The sequence below is a fragment of the Myotis brandtii genome, unplaced genomic scaffold (assembly GCF_000412655.1).
Source record: "Myotis brandtii unplaced genomic scaffold, ASM41265v1 scaffold333, whole genome shotgun sequence".
Classification (NCBI taxonomy): Eukaryota; Metazoa; Chordata; class Mammalia; order Chiroptera; family Vespertilionidae; genus Myotis; species Myotis brandtii.
In genome coordinates this window covers 142,814-161,172 of record NW_005362842.1, presented here as the reverse complement: position 1 = coordinate 161,172, position 18,359 = coordinate 142,814, and the positions used below count along the sequence as shown (strand labels likewise).

Here is an 18,359-nt window from a genome sequence, read left to right as displayed (position 1 = left end):
GCTAGAACCTTGGCTAAGACATTGACACTCTCTGGACCTTTTCTTGACTTATAAAGTTTCGTTATTAACAATGTACAATCAAATAGTGATTACCCTTACTAACAGGAGGGAAAGGGCCAGGACCGTGTTTTATTAGTTATGATTTGCTTTGCCTGGGTTATTACCAAAATTAATTTGGATTTCCCTAGTACTTACGTGTTGAGCAGCAAGGATGTGATTAATCAAAACAGAACTGAAAATATCTCCTGTCATTATAAGTTTAAAGGCTGTATATTTATCTCCCTGTACCCCCCAAAAAAGTCTCAAACTCAGCATTTTCTTCTCCTATCTAGAATTTCACTGTGTATGCTTTGAACTGTTTCTTGCAAAGTGAACAAGAGTAGTCTTTAAAGAGCAAATGCTTTTAATGTGGTCAAGATGTGAAAGGTCAGAAGTATGGTAGAAATACGGCCATAAAAGCTACTGGATCCAAAGTTCTTTTGTTTGGCACAAAGTGATTAGTAAGGTGTGGCTTCGTTTGGCAACATGGACTAGGGGCCTTTAGAGGTTCCTAGCACAGTGGAAAACATCTGCGTCAGAGTGTAACGTTGTCGTCCAGTCCACCATGCCCTTGTTGGGGACTCTGTCCCACCCAATTGTCCATGCCTTGCCCCTGCTCCCCTCTTCCAGAGCCTTCCTGGAGGCCTGTGCTCACCTGACAGGGTTAAATATTTTGAGGCCTTGCCCGTCCGTGGTGGTTAAGGGATGTGTCCCCGGCACCATGTGCAGGTCCAGGAGCCTGCTGTGTGCATCCCCGGACAGGAACCCCTGACCGTGTCCATGCTGGCCGCAGCACCACTGCACAAGCAAAAGCAGATGATAGGTGAGTGGCTGGTTCCCCTGCTCTGGAGCAGAGGAGGGGGGCTGGGGTCTGGCTAGCCTGGTGGGGAACACCGAGTGGAGGTCAGACATGAGGACAGCATCTAGCTTTGTCGCTGACCAACCTGCTGGGTGACCTTGCCCGAGTTGGGTCTGTAATCCAGGCCCCGTTCTCTCATCTTAAAATACTGGTCAAGTGAGATGTTCCTGGGGTTTCTTCAGCTTTGCTGTACTTGATTTTGACTTAGGCTAGGAGAGACCCCAGATGTGGGGAGATCAGGGGTCAGGTTTTGGGTTTCTGCTAGGACATGGCCCCTAAGGTGGGTGTTGCAGTTCCTCACGCCTCCCCTGACTGGGAAGAAGTTGTCGCCAGATTTCATCAGCTTCCCCAGCGGCGCCCATTACAGGAGGTGGTAAATAAATGTGCATTGGGAAAATGGACCACTGGACCCTGTCTTCCCCACTGGGTCCTGACTTCCTGTGCAATTCATCCCGTGTCTGTGACAGGCCCTCCTCAAGGGTGCCACTAACTGCTGAATGAATGAACAAGCTTGCTAGTGGTTGGCAGGATCTTTTCTTCAAGTCCACCAAGATCTCCTAACCCTTCTCTGTAGGCCCCCACTGCCACCACCCCATTGTTTCCTCAGCTCACTTGGCATTTTGCCACTTTATTACCTATACCTCCAAGAAAAAGTCTCAGTGGGTTTAATGGAGGCAGAAGGCTCTGTTAGCAGTTCCTTGTAGACATCTTCGCTTTCATCATGGGAAGATCTCTCCCATTTGCACTCAAGGCACCCCAGCACCCCAGCCTGGCTAGACCCTCCACATATTGCCAAAATGGGCTGACCACCACCACTAGGCCCTGTCACTAGAAGTACCTGATGGTGGAAGGTGAATTTATCTGGTGTATTTGCCCCCCCCCCCCAAAAAAAAAGTCAGGTTCAACATTATCATATCCTGTCTAGAATCTTAGTGTGTATACTTGGAACTATTTCCTGCAAAATGAACAAGAGTAGTCTTTAAAGTGCAACCACCTTTGTATCAGACCCCATGCAACTACTTTATATCTAGCATCGAATATGATGCTGCAGACTGACCTCCAAAGTGGGTTTGCTATGCCCACTTCATTTGGGAAAGAGGCTGCTGCTCACCAGGTTAAGTAAGAGGACTGTCTGGAAGGAGCAGTTCGGGGACAGCCACCCAGATGCCTCACTGCTCCATTCCACAATACCGCCCCTGGGATGCTGGGATATCAGCCAGGTGTGTGTTCATAAGCCATCAGAGGCTGTTCCATTCAGGTGAGCGTCTCTACCCCCTTATCTACAATGTCCACACCCAGCTGGCGGGCAAGATCACAGGCATGCTGCTGGAGATCGACAACTCAGAACTGCTGTTCATGCTGGAGTCTCCAGAGTCCCTCAATGCCAAGGTGGGCTGGGGCCTGGGTGGCAGAGAGCCCTGAGGGCAGGAGGAGAGCTAAGGTGTCTGCTAGATGAGCCAGCAGGCTGCTGCTTGGACAGATGAGGTTTATCCTCTTGCTAACACCTGCGGAATCTGAGTGGGTTAGAATCATAGATGATTCTCTGCAGCTCCATAGGCAAGGTTTTGGCACAAGAAGCTGTGTTTTGGGTCACGATTTCCCCAGCTGTCCAGCAGTGTACATCTGTCTTGAGAAGGTGACTGTGGGTTTCTGTCCTGGGAGATGGCAAGCAGTAGTCAGATGAGGGCTCTGCAGAAATGCCGGGGAGGGAGGGACCTGGGGAGGTCAGGGCTCTCCTGGGACCCTGCTAGGGCAGCTGCACTAAGTCCCTCCCACTGTCCACAGGTGGAAGAGGCTTTGGCAGTGCTTCATACAGGCTCACCAGACCATGGAGGAAGAGCAGATGAAAGTGAATGTAACTGAAACCAGGTGGGTGGGTGGGGTTGAGAGGAATGGTGACAGACGTAGCTGAGCCCAGAAGCACTAAGGAACTGGGCAGGGACCTGAGAACCACATTGTGACACTGCTGTCTCAGGGGGAAGCTGTGATCAAAGGAGAGGACAAGCCGTGTGACTGGAATGGGTGTGGACTATCAAAGGGGAGGTGTTCTCGCGCTAGCTGCCCCGCCTCGCCTTACTCATAATAGGCCTGGCTTCCCCTGGCACTGCCTGGGTCCATTCTGCCTGCCTGAAGGCCTGGCTTGGTATAGCCCCCGTTCTTAGTCGAAGTCCAGGTGTCTGCCATACTTGAGAAACATTTAATTTTACCTTTTTGTCCTCAGAAAAATGGAATCCTCACTCCCTTGGCTGACAAGAGAACAGCGTTCCTGCTCTTGGCTCTAAGGCCCTGTGAACCATAACTTATTTCCTAGTTGGGCTGTATCTGTACCTGAGCTCTGTATGTGGAACGAAGGCTGGTCACCCCGCCAGCCCATTACCTTTTTTTTTTTTTAATTTATTGGGGTGACACTGGTTAACAAAGTTATAGAGGTTTCAGGGGCACAATTCTACAGCACATCATCTGTTCACCACCCCAAGTCTCTGTCCATCACCATTTATCCCCAAAATACCCTGCTACACCTTCCCCAATCCACTACTCCCCCTCCCCGCCCCATTGCCATTGCTTTGTGCATTAAAAGTGCTGCAAACTGGTTTGTCTCCCAGGAGGCCTTCTTGGGTGAGGGAGGTGGGGCAGAGCAAAGGGGAGGCTTGATTGGGCTGGGGCTTTGGTTGCAAGGAACAGAAACCGGGACGAGTGCGGAAGTACACAGAGGGTGTGGACAGCAGCACGGAACTGCTGGGCATGGGGCAGCAGCTACCACCCACCAATGTGCAGTGGATGGATAATTGGTTGTCATCACGCAGCACTGAGAAGTTAAAGCTACAGGTGCCCACACCTGGATGCCTGGCTTGAATACCTGCAGTGCAGGGAAACACCCTGAAAGCAGCAACTGCTTCTAGGCTCTGGACCAAGGGATTGTGTAACATAGAGAACCCTTGTGGAAATGCCTTAGGCTACCTTCTGGTCACCATTTTCCTCCTCTGGTCACGATTTTCCTCCCCTGTAGGGAGGGAAAAGCTTCTTGAGGTTGTAATGGTCTCAGCTTCTATGTTTTCATTAGTAAATCCAGATACTTGCCTTCTAGACCTCAAGAAGAGAAAGTCAGTCAGTCATGACTGGATGTCACCACTAAACCTGCCTCAAATCAGGTAAGAGGCATGCCTGCTTAAGAGGGGGCAGTAAGAGGGTACAGCTCCCCACTTTGAAATGGTCCCCTGGCCATGGCGTTGGTGGACTCTAAAACCCGCTTCAGCTCGAAGGCCCGGTTGCTCAGCAGACGCCTCCCGCAGAGGTTGGGAGCAGCGTGCTAACACTGCTCAGCACTGAGTGACAGGCGAAGGGATGAGGAAAACCCTCTGTCTGCTCTGTTTTATGGAATCATCAAACTGCTACTCCATTAAGAGGAAGGCAATTGAACTAAGTAAGACACAGGCCAGGAAAGGGAGGCAGCCTAGTTCTGGCTGGCTGCTGGAGCACTCTCCACCCTCCTATCCAGGCCGTGCTTTGTGAACCGGAGTGGCACCGTCTGGTCTCTGTGCTCCCAATGAGGACCTTTACCCTCCCCTCTTCACCAGCTGAACTCCCACCTTAGATCTCAATTCAAACTTACTTCTCCAGGGATCCCTTTCCCTGAGGTCCCATCTCCCTTCAGGCAGGGAAATGACTTCTCTAAAATGTGTAAGTTGGCCGTAGTTTTACACTTGTTCCTGGGATCATCTGATTAATTTCTCACTGTCCCACTAGACCAGTGGTTCTCAACCTTCTGGCCCTTTAAATACAGTTCCTCATGTTGTGACCCAACCATAAAATTATTTTCGTTGCTACTTCATAACTGTAATGTTGCTACTGTTATGAATCGTAATGTAAATATCTGATATGCAGGATGGTCTTGGGCGACCCCTGTGAAAGGGTCGTTCGACCGCCAAAGGGGTCGTGACCACAGGTTGAGAACCGCTGCACTAGACTGTCAGCCCTCTGAGACCAGGGACCGTGCCTACTCATTCATGGTTTCCCAAGCAATATGGGGCCCGGTCCAAGCAGACATTTCAGTGAATGATTTGTTCAATGATTAGCTGAATGCTAATCGAAAAGTGGTAGCTTTTATTATTGTTATTGCAAAATTTTCAGCACAAAGCTGAAAAAGCATAAATGAAAGTACAACAGACATTTTTGTAGAAGAAAAATGTTTAATGTAATCGTTTAAACACACAGTTCAACAAAACCGAGTCAGTTCAGTTCAAATTAACTTCGTATAACAAAGAAATAAGAAGCCTGGAGGGCCACTGTTGGGGTCAAAAGTCCCTAGAACAGAAGGACACTGACTTCAAGGAGGCCTTTCTTCCCATCCACATTTAGGAGGGGTGGCCACCTCTGGGCTCCTGACACAACTTAGGCACCTCCATGCAAGCAGAAGCACAGAGCCCCAGACAGCCACCCAAGGGTCAGGGTTCTGCATCCCTACCAAAGTGGGGCCTGGCCAAAAAGGGCTGGAACTCAGAACACAGAGGACTATGTCAAGGACAGGGCAGGCTGGCAGCCCTGGAGAACCAGCTCAACAGGCTGCTTTAGGTGTTTCTAGTCCTGTGGCCCCCCTTCCACACCCCCAGCTGAGTTTGCTCATGAGCCACAGTGAGGTGGGTCTGGTGACGCTCATAGGGCAGCCCTCAGTCTGGAGCATGCTCGGGGCAGGGCCAGGCCCAGTGGTTTGCTGATGAGGACCTGTTTGTGTGGTCCGCTAGCTGTCCAGGCAGGGGGATGGAGAACAGGGCTTCGGCACAGCAGGGGACCTTTCCAGCAAAACAATGTCTGGTTTTTGCTACACTGAGCTTAATTTGAACAAAGCCTCTTAAGGGGTCGGAGGCTACTACTGCTTTGTAGGGCAGAGGGAGGGTGCTTCAGAGCTCACTTGGGGGCATGCTGGGTCCCAGAAGCAGACACAGAGGAAGTCATCCAGTGGAGGTTTTCCTGCTGCCCTTTTGGGATTTTAGTTTAACTTCTGGTTAACTTCCTGCTGCAACTTCTGTGCAGGGACATTCTTAGGCTCAATTTTCAGGAGACTGTTGATGTCTGCAAAGCTGGATTTATAGTCCTAATAAAAGAGAGAAGGAAGGGTGTGGGGATGGCGCCATGACTGAGGTGAGATCAAGCGGGGCGGGGGAGGGGGGGTAAGACAGCTGCTCAGACAGAGGCTTTTCAAACCCCAGCACACAGGTCTGACAGGAGCTGCCTGGACCCCTGGATGAGAAGGGATGTAGCAGATACCAACTCACCTTGACCACAATCGGGAAGTTCCACCACAGGCACAGATGCCTGTAGCTTAGCTGATGAGGACTTCTTACCTTGAGTGCCTTATAGGCTTGAGCCCGTCTGTAAAATGCCTTCACGTTCTTCCCATCCAGCTTGAGGGCTTCTGTGCAGTCCTTCACCGCTTCCTTGTACTGCTTCAGGGCCAAATAGCAGAGCGCTCTGACAGGGAAGACGGTTTCAAGGTGTCAGTCACCTCTAGGGGCCACCCAGACCAGAGGTAGTTTGAGGAGTGACCTTGATTCACTGAACACCTCCTCTGTGCTGCTTGCTTTACATGTTCTTCAATCCTCACACCAACCCAGCCCCTTTCCACAGGTGAAAACGCTGGCTCAGCGGTGAAGCGCCTTGCTCAAGGTTCTACCACTACTGAGGGGCAGACCTGGGACTCAGCCTGGGTTCTCCGGCCTCCAGACCCTGGCCTCACTGAGCTCTAGCATTTTGTCTACCTCACATTCCCATACTGTGCTCTTTTAAGCAAAGAAAAGGGTTCCCGAAACCTTCCCCCTGACAGACTAAAAAGTTACCTGCCTTAAAACAAAAATACTGGGTTTTAATTAATGATACGTATGCTGATGTGTTAGGGGCGAGATAGAAAGGTGTCTGCAACTTTGAAATGCATCAAAAATAACATGGGTCAGTAGATGGCTAAATAGTGATAAAGCAAATATAACAAAATGTTAATTTAGATGACAGGAATATGGGTGTTCAATGAAAAATCTTTCAACTGATATTTTGAAAATGTTCAAAATAAAATGTTGGGAAAAGTCATGTGCATCCATCCAAGCCACTCTGCACCTATGGGGGAAAGTGTGTTTATCTTTCTCACTCAATTCTAGTCCTTTTCTCCAAAGACAGTCACTGAAAACGGATGTCTTGGAGCTCAGTATGGAAGTCCATCCATTCCACCTCATCGTTTTGAATGGGTACAGAGTAGTCACTTAGTTGGGTATACCTATTTTTTTTTTTCCCATTACAAAGCAGTCTTGAAGATAACATGAGTGAGTGAAAAGGAACCCAAGCTTTGGAGTTACAAAGACCTGGCTTCAGTCACAACTCTACCACGTATGAGTTGTTTAACTTTGTGTTTGTTAATTCATCTTTCCAAACCTGTTTTCTCAGATAAAATGGGACCACGACCTAAGCTGAAGAATTGTTGTGAGGAGAAAATGAGTCTCTGGAGGTCCATGCAGGGGTTGGCCAGCGGTAGGGGCCAGGTACCTGAGTGGTGATATCCACTTGGGTATCAACTGTGCTAAGAGAACTGAAGTGAGCCAAAGAGAACTCAAGGTGATGCACACAGGGCATATGCATGAGGCGGGGCATTGAAATGATGTCCAGGATGTGGTATAATTTCAGTCACAATGGATGGAAAATTCAATTTTGTATAGTTATCAGTCCTCTAAGTTAAGTCGATAAATTAAATGTAATCCCAAACAAAAACACAAGATACTCTTGGGAATTTGTCAAAATGATCCTATGGTTTAGCTAGAAGAACAAATCTGGGAAAATAGCCAGGGCTGCTCGGATTGAGAAGGATGAGGAAAAGACCAGCCTACAAGATATTACAAAGCAACAGTAATTAAAACTGTGACACAGACACATGTGCATGAAAATGGGTTGCTAGAGGTCTCCAGCAACATGAGGTGAGCAAGGCCAGAGAAAGAGGAGCTAGGAGATGCTGCAGCCCTCTTTTTCAAGTTAGCCTGGTGGACTGAGACACCCCTGTTCCAATCAGCCAGAAAAACCACAGGTCCAAAATTTAAGCTTTCAGTTTGAAAGTTCTCTTTTCAATTCATTAGGCAGTAAATCCTGACCTGAACCTACATGAGGCTAGTCTTTCTTTGTTAATCCTCACCCGAGGATATTTTTTCCATTGATCTTTTAGAGAGAGTGGAAGAAAGAGGGAAAGACAGAGAAACACATCTATTAGTTGATTCCTGCACAAGCCCCGACCAGGGCCTGGGCCGGGGAGGAGCCTGCAGCCAAGGTACATGCCCTTGACTGGAATTGAACCCGGGACACTTTGGTCCTCAGGCCGATGCTCTATCCACTGAGCCAAACCAGTTAGGGCAAGGCTAGTCTTTCTTTATACCACCACATGTGAATGTGGAATTTCCTTATGTTTCACTGCAGAAATGCTAACAATTAACTTCACAAGCTGCCCCTGACCCTAAATGGTACGTGATTCAGTATATGGACCACATTACCTTACTAAATCTGAAACACAGATTTGGATAAGGAAGGGTGAGCCTATAGTAGATCCAAGATCTTTGAACTGAAGAGTAACATGTGGTACAGTTGCAGGGTCTTCTTCAGCACCGGGAGTCTCACCCCTCAGGTTAGCCTGGACCTGTCTCTCACTCCCAGGCCAGGAGATAATTACTCCATATCCTGGGTTCTGCCTTGTGCTCTCAGGGCCAAAGTTTCTAATAGGAGGGCTTTGGAGAAGCCATGGGGTGGGAGCAGGGAAGGTGGAAAGGCTACAAGACTAGCGTTGAGGTTGTGTCTGTGTAGCAAGACATCGTAAATGAAAATCCTGGGGAGGGAGGTTAACAAAGCCCAGGTTCCCCTTTGGCATCGCTCAGTTTCTATCCTTTCAAGAGAGTGAATGCCACTAACAGTGCCTGCCTCATGGTGAGAGTGAGTGTGAATGCATCTTCTGAGCTGTGACATACTGACTAAATGCTAGGGAAGAAGAGCCCCCCCACAGTCCAAGAGAAGATTATGGAACGGAATAGCCAATGTCCTGAAATCCCCCAGGCCAGCAGCTGTGGGGAAGGTACCTGTTGCTGTACGTGGTGGACTCCAGGTTACTATACGAGAGGCTTTCACTGTACTTCTCAATAGCTTTCTTATGGTTTCCCTTCTTTACAAGCTCATTGCCTTCTTCCTTCAGAACTCTGGCTCTCTCCACATCCCCAGAAGGCACTAGGTACAAATTCAGAAGAGGAAAAAACCATGGAGCAGGTGCCAGACTGAGATCAGGGAGGTCTCTTCGGCATCGTCTCTTCTAAGTCGTCCACAACCCTCCCAGAGGTTTCCTATGCTGTTGTAAAGCGTCCTTCCTGAGAGTGATTCCCCCCATCAATGGCTTCTGGGAAATTAAACAGTTTTCATTCAGAAAAGGTTGAGGACTCCTGATATAAACATACTTATACATGCACCTGATAACATGATAAAAAGCACTGTGGGTTTTAGCCTTGGCACTGCCACTTGGCAGTTGGAAGATCTTGTGTGACCTACCATCTCTGTCGGATCTAAATTTCCTCAGCAATACAATGGGGGCAACACCTACTCTACACAGGACTACTGTCAGGAGGAAATCTGAGACTACGAGAAAGTGCAGAACCCCCTATGAACTTAAAGCAGGATAATAATTAAAAATTTAGACAAGCATCTGGTAAAGAAAGGGTGTAGCTCCCAGGCTTTCAGAAAGAGGAAGAGGAGTGCTATTCCTCATTGTTTTGGTCTGAGCCTCACCTAACATCTGCCCCAGCTTCCAAGGAGAAATAGGAGAAAGTGAAACCCCTGCTGCTCAGCCTGGCCTCCAGGCCTGAATTAATTGTTCCAGCCCCAACTACTATATCACCTGCTTTTTTAATTTTTAAAAACTATCTTTATAAAATAATATATATGAAAAGGGTAATGTTTTGGGAGTAAAACCAATACCCTCACCTTAATTAAGAAACAGCATTTACGGGGACCTTTGAAGCCCTATGGGCCCTTCCTCAAGTCAATCCACCCCTGGAGGAAACCATTATCCCCACTTCTGTGCGTCCTTCCCTTTTTTAGTTTTTGGTAGTTTACTATATACAATAGTATTTATAAACTATTTGTTGTTTGTTTTTGAATTTTTGTAAAGGAACAAATAATTGTATGTATTCTTCTATAACCTTGTTTTCTTTTTCCCCTTTTCAAAATTATATTCTTTTTTTAAAAAATATATTTCATTGATTTTTTTTTTACAGAGAGGAAGGGAGAGGGATAGAGAGTTAGAAACATCGATGAGAGAGAAATATCGATCAGCTGCCTCCTACACACCTCCTACTGGGGATGTGCCCGCAACCAAGGTATATGCCCTTGACCGGAATCGAACCTGGGACCTTTCAGTCCGCAGGCCGACGCTCTATCCACTGAGCCAAACTGTTAGGGCCAAAATTATATTCTTGAGATTGATCTGTGCTGATGCATATACCTATAGTAGTTTACCCATTCTCACTGTTGCAATACAATTGGTTTTCCATTTTCCTATTTATGGAGACCTGTGTTATTTCCAGTTTTGTTTTTCGCTATTACAAACATTCTGCTGTGAACATTCTTGAACATGTCTCCTTGTGCATATGTGCTTGAGTTTCTCTAAAAGTAGAGCCTGTAGGTTGCAATGTACACACAGCTTCAGCTTTCTCCCAGCTCTGCAACACACTACATGCTATAGTCTTACTTACTCCCGCTGTTCACAGTTCCACCGCATGCATTCCTCTCTAACTCTCCACTGTCTCTGCCAAGAATTCCTGTCCCTTCTCCCTTTCCCACCTGAAGAACTCACCCTTTAAGGCCTTGCTCAACCTGTCACCTCCCACTGCCACCTCCTCTGTGAGCCTTTTCCCGACCCTCCTCCAAACACACATCAATTCCGATTTTTAACTCCCCGAATACTAAAGACTCTTAAGCACTTGTTCTTACTCTTATATTTTAAAATGCTGTCTCAGTCTCATTAAACTGAGAGCTTCTGAGGGCCAATGCTGCCCATCCTGTGTCACGCTGCTTAGCACAGGGCCTGGGACACACATGGCTCAGTGACTCTGAAAGAATGAAACAAATGGTAGGTGCACTGAAGCCATCTAGTTCACTGGCACCCCACATTTTCATCCTAGGGAAGAGTGGGGAACAGTTAACAGGCTCCCACAAAACAGACCAAATGCTGCCTATGGCCACATAGGTTTCCTCCTGGAAGGGGACAACTGCTACCATCCACGCAAGGCTCCAGCCTGACCCCTTCTGCACTGCTTCTCCTCAACACCCAGCTGCTGGGCTGGGATGATTCCCATGGAGCATTATCAGAGCGCCCGTGAGCCCCGCCTGAAGAAAGAAAGGCCTCTTCATTTACAGTCGAGATGGACACTCTCCCGTGCAGGGCTACCTGCCTTTGACCTCCCTCCTCTTATTTCTTCTCCCCAGAGACTCACACAGTGCTCATGTTCCTGGGGAAGCAGAGCCCTCTAGCTGTGGAGGTGGGGCAGATGGCTTAGGGCTGAGCTCACCACAAAATCTCAGCCCTCAGTCACAGTGACTAGTTCAGGGAATGGCCTGTACCAAACAGGCTGGAATAAACAGAGAAAATGTGAGTTAGAGATTTGGGGGGAAAGAAACTCTCTCAGAAAAAAAGTTTTTCTCTCCCTCTGGGTGGTGAGGTGTGGTATAAGGATGTGAGACCAGGAACTGTCATAGCTATTTTATTGCGAAGAGGGAAGCCCATCCAAAGACAAACCTGACTACACCAAAGAAGAAAGTTGAGAGAAGTACAGAGAAATGGAATCAGAGCCCGATAATGTAGTGAGCTGCTGGGCGAACCTTGCCTGAACCTGAACTCTGGATTTTTCAATTATATGAGCCAGTAAAATCTGTTATTTTTACCATGGCACGTTTTCTGTTCTTGTAACCAAAGCATCCAATATGATACATCCCAAATGCTGCCAGAAGAGAGAAGGGAACCAACGCTGTATACCTATGTGCCAGGCTAGGAGCTCAACATGCCTTATATCACCTAATCCCTGCAATGGGAGAGGTTTTCTCACAACCCTCCTTGAAGAGTTGAGACAGCCTCTAAGTGGTTAATACTTTTTTGTTTTAATATTATTTTTATAACTCAGCTTAAACAAGGCCAATTTTTATAGGATTACTCTAAAGAAAGTGGCTACAGGAAAATTGCAAAATTGAGCAGAAAGTCACAGCTTACCTCTGCTCTTGGCAGTTGTGGTTTCTTTGGATTTGCCTTTAGGTGTCTCTTTGTGATATTCTGAATCCCACCTCTTCTGAGCTGAAACAGGCACCAAGGGGATAGAGGGCAGTTTCAGGCGCCACTCCGGCCCAAGTGAGTCCATGAGAGCTCTGGTCATTCTGGAAACAAAGGCAGGATTACAGGGAGGTTTCCGGCTGGGTTAGGAGATGTTCCTCCTCTCCTAAACCCAAAGGAGGTGTATGAGAGTCAGAGTTATCATCTTCCCTCGATAACTCTTTATATCCTGACATGCAGCAGGAGAGGAACATGAGTGCCACCCACAAAAGTCGTCTCAGTTTAGCCACCATGATGTTCCCTCCCTGCGTGGCCCTTGTTTGGTCAGACCAAAGTAGTGACCTTTTGTTGCCTGGTAAGGGTACTTAAACATACCTTAACCCAAAAGCACCACACATTCTGTAGGGAAGGAGCATGTTTTATATTTTTAACGGATTATAAAGTGATGCAAGCACCTGATTTTGGATTTATGCTCAGAGATTTTTTAAAATGAAAATCTTATGTCATTCTCAAATTTTAAAATCCTTCTGTCTTTTTCATTTCCCTAGGGCAGTGGTCGGCAAACTGCGGCTCGTGAGCCACATGCGGCTCTTTGGCCCCTTGAGTGTGGCTCTTCCACAAAATACCGACTTCTGTTATCGCCTGCAAGATTGATCAAGGTGTGGGTGGAGACAGGACAGCATGAATCCCAAGGGCAGCTGCGAGGGCCCAGAGTGGGATAAAGCCTGCTGCTGTCAGGTGAACAGTGGCTTTCTGTAGAATAGTGGTTCTCAACCTTCTGGCCCTTTAAATACAGTTCCTCATGTTGTGACCCAACCATAAAATTATTTTCGTTGCTACTTCATAACTGTAATGTTGCTACTGTTATGAATCGTAATGTAAATATCTGATATGCAGGATGGTCTTAGGCGACCCCTGTGAAAGGGTCGTTCGACCGCCAAAGGGGTCGCGACCCACAGGTTGAGAACCGCTGCCCTAGGGCCTGATATCTGGTCCCCTCCCACCTCTCCCTCTTTATCAGTTGCCACATTCCCTCTTTAAAAAAAAAACAAAAAATATTTTTTTATTGATTTTAGAGAGGAAGGGAGTGGGAGAGAAACATCAGATGAGAGAGAATCATTGATTGGCTGTCTCCTGTACGCCCCCTACTGGGCATCGACCTGGGCATGTGCCCTTGAAGGGAATTGAACCTGGGACCCTTCAGTCCACAGGCCAAGGCTCTATCCACTGAGCCAAACCAACTAGGGCGCCACATTCCCTCTTGATCCTTATGTTTAAGCTTCTGCACACGGCTGTCCTCTTCCTGGAACAATCTCTTCCACTTCCCAGTCCCCGTACCCACCTTCTAGGCCAGTTAACTTGCTCAAAATGCTGCTCAGTGACCATGTCCAATTTGTCAACTGTACTACAGCACCTAGCACATCATTACCTGGCACCCATCAAGATTTAGTAAGTATGTGTTCAATGAGTGAATAAAGCCAACTGTATGCCTTTTCTGCTTTTACAACCACATTCCCGTACTACTAGGATGAAAACAATACAATGATATCACTGCAAATTCATGGACTCTGACTAAGCCCCCAAAACTATTTTTATGTTCAGCAGCTATTTTAATCCTCTCATCTCTTCCACTCTGCTCCCTAACCCTCCCCCTCCAAATACAAACATACCTGCCCAGGTACCCAACCTTCCTATGTCTCTCTTGTCACAACAGAAGAGCTGACAAGGCCATTCCCTCCACCTAAGCTCTGGACCCCATTTCTTCCTGCCACACTCAGCCAGCATCTGCCTCTTCTGTATCTTCATGTTTCTTTCTGCTGACTCCAACTACCAGCATTCAACTCTTTCCTCACTTAATACGACCCCCCTGGACAGCCCTCTGCCATTGCAGCTACACTCCTCTGCCGCCTCACAGCCAGACTTCTTGAACCCACTGCCATCTGATCCCTTTGAAACACTTCTACCAGAATCACCAGTGACTTCATTCCTCAACCCTTCGTCTACTTAAGCTCACTGCAACACCTGACACGAGTGACAGCTTCATCCTCTGGAAATACTCCTTCCCTTGTGACACTTAATGCTTCAAGTTTCCTCCTACTGCTCCAGCTGCTATTCTTCTGTAAGTCCCTGAAATGCAAGAATTTCTCAAAGCTCCAACCTCTTCTTCCTACATACTTGCTGTGTTCTTTTCCCTGACAACCTCAATTCACCTCTGATTTGAGGTGATAACTGATAACCCTCAAACCTGTATGTGTGGTCTGTATTTTCCTCCTTTGCTCCAAATCCACCCACTGCCTTCCTTACCTCTCTAGTCTCATGTCCCACAATCATCTCCAACTCAACTTGTCAACCCCCTAGCGTCTCTTCTATTTTTCCCTTCTCACCACCCCAACCACCAACACTTGGTGAAATCCTCCCTAAATGTCCTCTGAATGGTCCCACTGCTCCCTATCCACTGTCCCCACCGTCTCTTCCGCATTAGTGCATGCCCCTTCCCAGTCTGTTCTTCCATGTAACCCTTCCACATGACAGCCAGTGAGCTTCTCTCTCAAATCTGCTCATTTTGCTCCCCTGCTTAAGGCCCTTTCACGATGCCTCACTGGGCTCGGGTTAAGTCCAAGCTCCTGAACACCAAGCTCTTTGTGATCTGGCCTCATCACCCATCCATGAAGCACCATATGAAATGGACTTCTCACGGGTTCTGTAAGACATCAGACTCACTCACTCTTTTTTTTTTTTTAATATATATTTTTATTGATTTCAGAGAGGAAAGAAGAGGGAAAGAGAGAAACATCAATGAGGAGAGAATCGCTGATCGGCTGCCTCACAAACATCAATGAGAGAGAATCACTGATCGGCTGCCTCACGCCCACCCCCTACTGGGGATGGAGCCCGCAACCCAGGCATGTGCCCTTGACCGGAATCAAACCTGGGACCCTTCCGTCTGCAGGCCGATGCTCTATCCACTGAGCCAAACCGGCTAGGGCTCGCTCACTCTTGCACAGGCTGCCCTTTCTCCTTGCTGGCCTTTGGCCCCAGAGCTCTACTCATCTCTGCCTCAGCTCACCTCCTCTGGAAACCCACTCTGGCCTCCCCCTGGCTGGCTAGGTGCCTCATTTCTGCCCCTACTGCACCTGTGCTGCCTCATCCCTTGTGGTGCGCCTGCCTATTACTGATAGGTTTTCTCCATGAGACCAGGAGCTCTAACAGGGCAGGAAGAGGTATGTCTTGGGCATCAGCCCAGGCCCTAGTGCAAAGTCTGGCAGAATTTGTTGAATGATAAAACAAGAAAAGGTTAGAGAGAAAACAAGTCAAGCCAGAAATGACACACAGATATACACCATGAAGTCCTAACAAGGGTTTTCTATGAGTGTGGTACCTGGCTTTCTAGCAGCCCATGCAAAGAAGGGCAATGTGATCAGTCACACCAATGAGGACGCCCATGAAATGTCAATGGCTGAGGGGCCTTGTGAAGGGGCCGTAGTACAATATATTGAACCATATCCACAAGCAATATCCCTATAGCCTTGTGCCTGAGCTGCCTGTGCTTGGGTCTTACTTTCCCCACTCTAGTTAGCTCTCTGAAGCAAGTGGTGTTTGTAGCTCTTTTTCCTACGGAACCTGGCACAACACCTTCAACAGAGCTCAACAAATTACTACTATGTGAATGAATTGAAGCACCTAGGCAAAAACAAACAAAACAAAATCCAATTCATCAATCCTGACTCCTTAACACCTACCAAATATGATAGCAAATTCTCCTTCCACACTTCCCAACAAGGTCATTAGGAATTTCTAAGCCTATCCCAAAGGGATCCTGTAAGATGAGCAAAGTGACAGTTCCAAGCTAATGACAGAGGGCAGGCAGTTCCAGAGGGAATGCCCGAGGTGACCCAGGCTCACCTGTTGACGCCTTCCAAGGCTGACATCACACTGTCATCAATCTGCAGCACAGTCTTGTAGTCCACGTAGGCCAGGGGATACTTCTCCAGAGCCTCGTAGGCCGAAGCTCGCCGCAGCAAGGGCTTCATGCTGAAGGGAACCAAGGCCAGTGCTCTAGAGCAGGAGGCAGAGATGTCATCTGGCTGCTAAGTCACCAGGGCTCCCCCCACAGCCCGCCCAGGCAGGCTCAGCTACAGTATTCTGTAATATAGGGGGTCATTTCTGGCACAGAGACACTACTAAAAATGTCAAACCTTACAAGAGGGACTTTTCAACTTAGACTGAAGTAGAGAAAGGAAAGTGAGCGTGCCACTAAGGCTCAGCTACAGTATTCTGTAATATAGGGGGTCATTTCTGGCACAGAGACACTACTAAAAATGTCAAACCTTACAAGAGGACTTTTCAACTTAGACTGAAGTAGAGAAAGGAAAGTGAGCAGAGTGCCACTAATACTGTGCAAGTTGTATGCACGTGCATCAATTTTCATAGTTGCAATCCCCCCAAAATCAAGAACAAGAACAAGTACTTTGTACCTTTCATGCTTCTATGTGTTTCCAAAGAATGGTGGCCTGATGGGAATACCACAGAGGCTTTGGAGTCAGGTGGAGTGGTGTTTGAATTCTACCTCTACCATTAACCATGTGATCCCAGGCAAATCACTTTACCACCTCAATTCTCTGCAGCCCAGTTCTAGCCTGGGAAGGATGGTAAATTTAACCCACAGAATGACCATAAGTGCTCCAAGAAGGAAACTTAGCACAGGACCTGATACTCATCAACTTAGCACAGGCTACATGAGCACGCTCACCTCTCTCATCTATCACCAGGGCATGGATCTAAGGCAATGTCACAGGATATCAGATCTAAGAACACATTAAGGTATGCATCCTAGTTTAGCGATGGTGAAAGAGGCAACACCAGACTTGCCTGAAGAAGAAATAAGTATGAAAAATTGTTTAATGTCCTCTACACCTGGTCATTGATGAATACCATTTCCTCCTTTCTCCTTGCTTCTTTCCCAGCTATCTATTAACCTCTCTCTATCTCTCTCTACCTTCCTCTCTCACACATATCCATCCCAGAATAAACCTGGGCAAGCCACTAACTAGTCTACAACTTTACCTCAACTCCAGATCCCAAATCTCACAAAGGCCCACCTGTAAGTGCCCACCCTACTCCTTTTAGAGCAGCAGAGCCAAGACTTCAAAGATACAAGACAGGGGCCACAGAGATCAAATATTCTCAGTGACCTGGGGACAGTGACACTTCCTAGTATCTATCACAGATGTAACTGGCGGGATCAGTCAAAGAAGAAACAGGCCAGATAAACCCAGCTTCCTCTTCTGAGCCCCTCGGGCACCCCAAAGTTTCCCTTGACTGCTTACGAAGTGCAATCTTTGATGCAATCTCGGCAGTTCCCATCCTTCAAGTGGCATGCTGCTCGGTTGGAGTAGAGAACACTTTCTTCTTTATAGTCCAAAGAACCTGCCCAGGTGGAAACAGAAAACATGAGATTAACAATTTGGGAAATGGATGCCTAGGGACACAAAGTGCATTTCACACACTGAGCTCTCTGGGCTTTGGTAAAAGGGAGCAGAAATGACTGTAACCTGATCAGGCTTGCTGGTCTGATAGGCTGGCAAGTTCACCATTAGCACTTGGCAGCGAGAACACCAAGCATCTTATTCACTCATGCCAGCACTAAACTTGGTACCGGGCAAAAAATGAACATAAAATAGCTAGCTTCTGCCTCAGAGAAATCTATACTGGTTGGTGTGTGTGTGTGTGTGTGTGTGTGTTAATTTTATTACAAAAGACATGTAAACATACAGATCTTACAACATGGAAATCCACACCTGAAACCTGTATGTTCATGTTGACCAATGCCACCCCAATAAATTTAATAAAGCCATGGTTCCCCCACCCTACCTAAAAAAGAAAACATGTCAATCATACAAAGAAAAATAAAAGGAAAAGATAAAAGACAGACTAATTCTACCTGCTCAAATCAGACAGGACTTTGCTAGGGGAAAATCCCCTGGGTCTGGCAGGACTAGGAAGAACTTAATCAGGGAAGGATTCAAGCTCCCCAGTGGGGAGGAGATTTATCAGACATTTCTCTACGGGCAGTCCTCACCTTCAGGAATCTCAGAAGCTCATGTCCTTTATTGTGGCCATAATAATTTTCAGTTTTAAAAA

The 18,359-nt window shown here is 47.4% G+C and overlaps 2 protein-coding genes across 2 annotated transcripts in view; one reads left to right on the top strand and one right to left on the bottom strand.

Annotated features, from left to right (window-relative positions):
* PABPC1L (poly(A) binding protein, cytoplasmic 1-like) overlaps positions 1-8,099 on the top strand; it is a 25,863-nt gene extending 17,764 nt beyond the window's left edge. Inside the window, 6 exon segments of the mRNA XM_014543703.1 lie at positions 769-862; positions 2,157-2,287; positions 2,684-2,710; positions 2,712-2,767; positions 3,984-4,047; positions 7,325-8,099. Coding sequence (XP_014399189.1) covers positions 769-862; positions 2,157-2,287; positions 2,684-2,710; positions 2,712-2,767; positions 3,984-4,014 — 339 coding nt within the window. The 3' untranslated portion in view covers positions 4,015-4,047; positions 7,325-8,099.
* Positions 5,066-17,812, bottom strand: TOMM34 (translocase of outer mitochondrial membrane 34). Its single transcript, XM_014543694.1, has 7 exons — positions 17,785-17,812; positions 17,546-17,645; positions 16,122-16,274; positions 12,162-12,322; positions 8,989-9,133; positions 6,238-6,364; positions 5,066-5,987 (listed from the first exon to the last, which is right to left on the bottom strand). Exons 1-7 carry the CDS (start codon positions 17,810-17,812, stop codon positions 5,883-5,885), a joined length of 819 nt encoding a protein of 272 aa, XP_014399180.1. The 3' UTR covers positions 5,066-5,882.
* Positions 17,813-18,359: the final 547 nt, after the last annotated feature.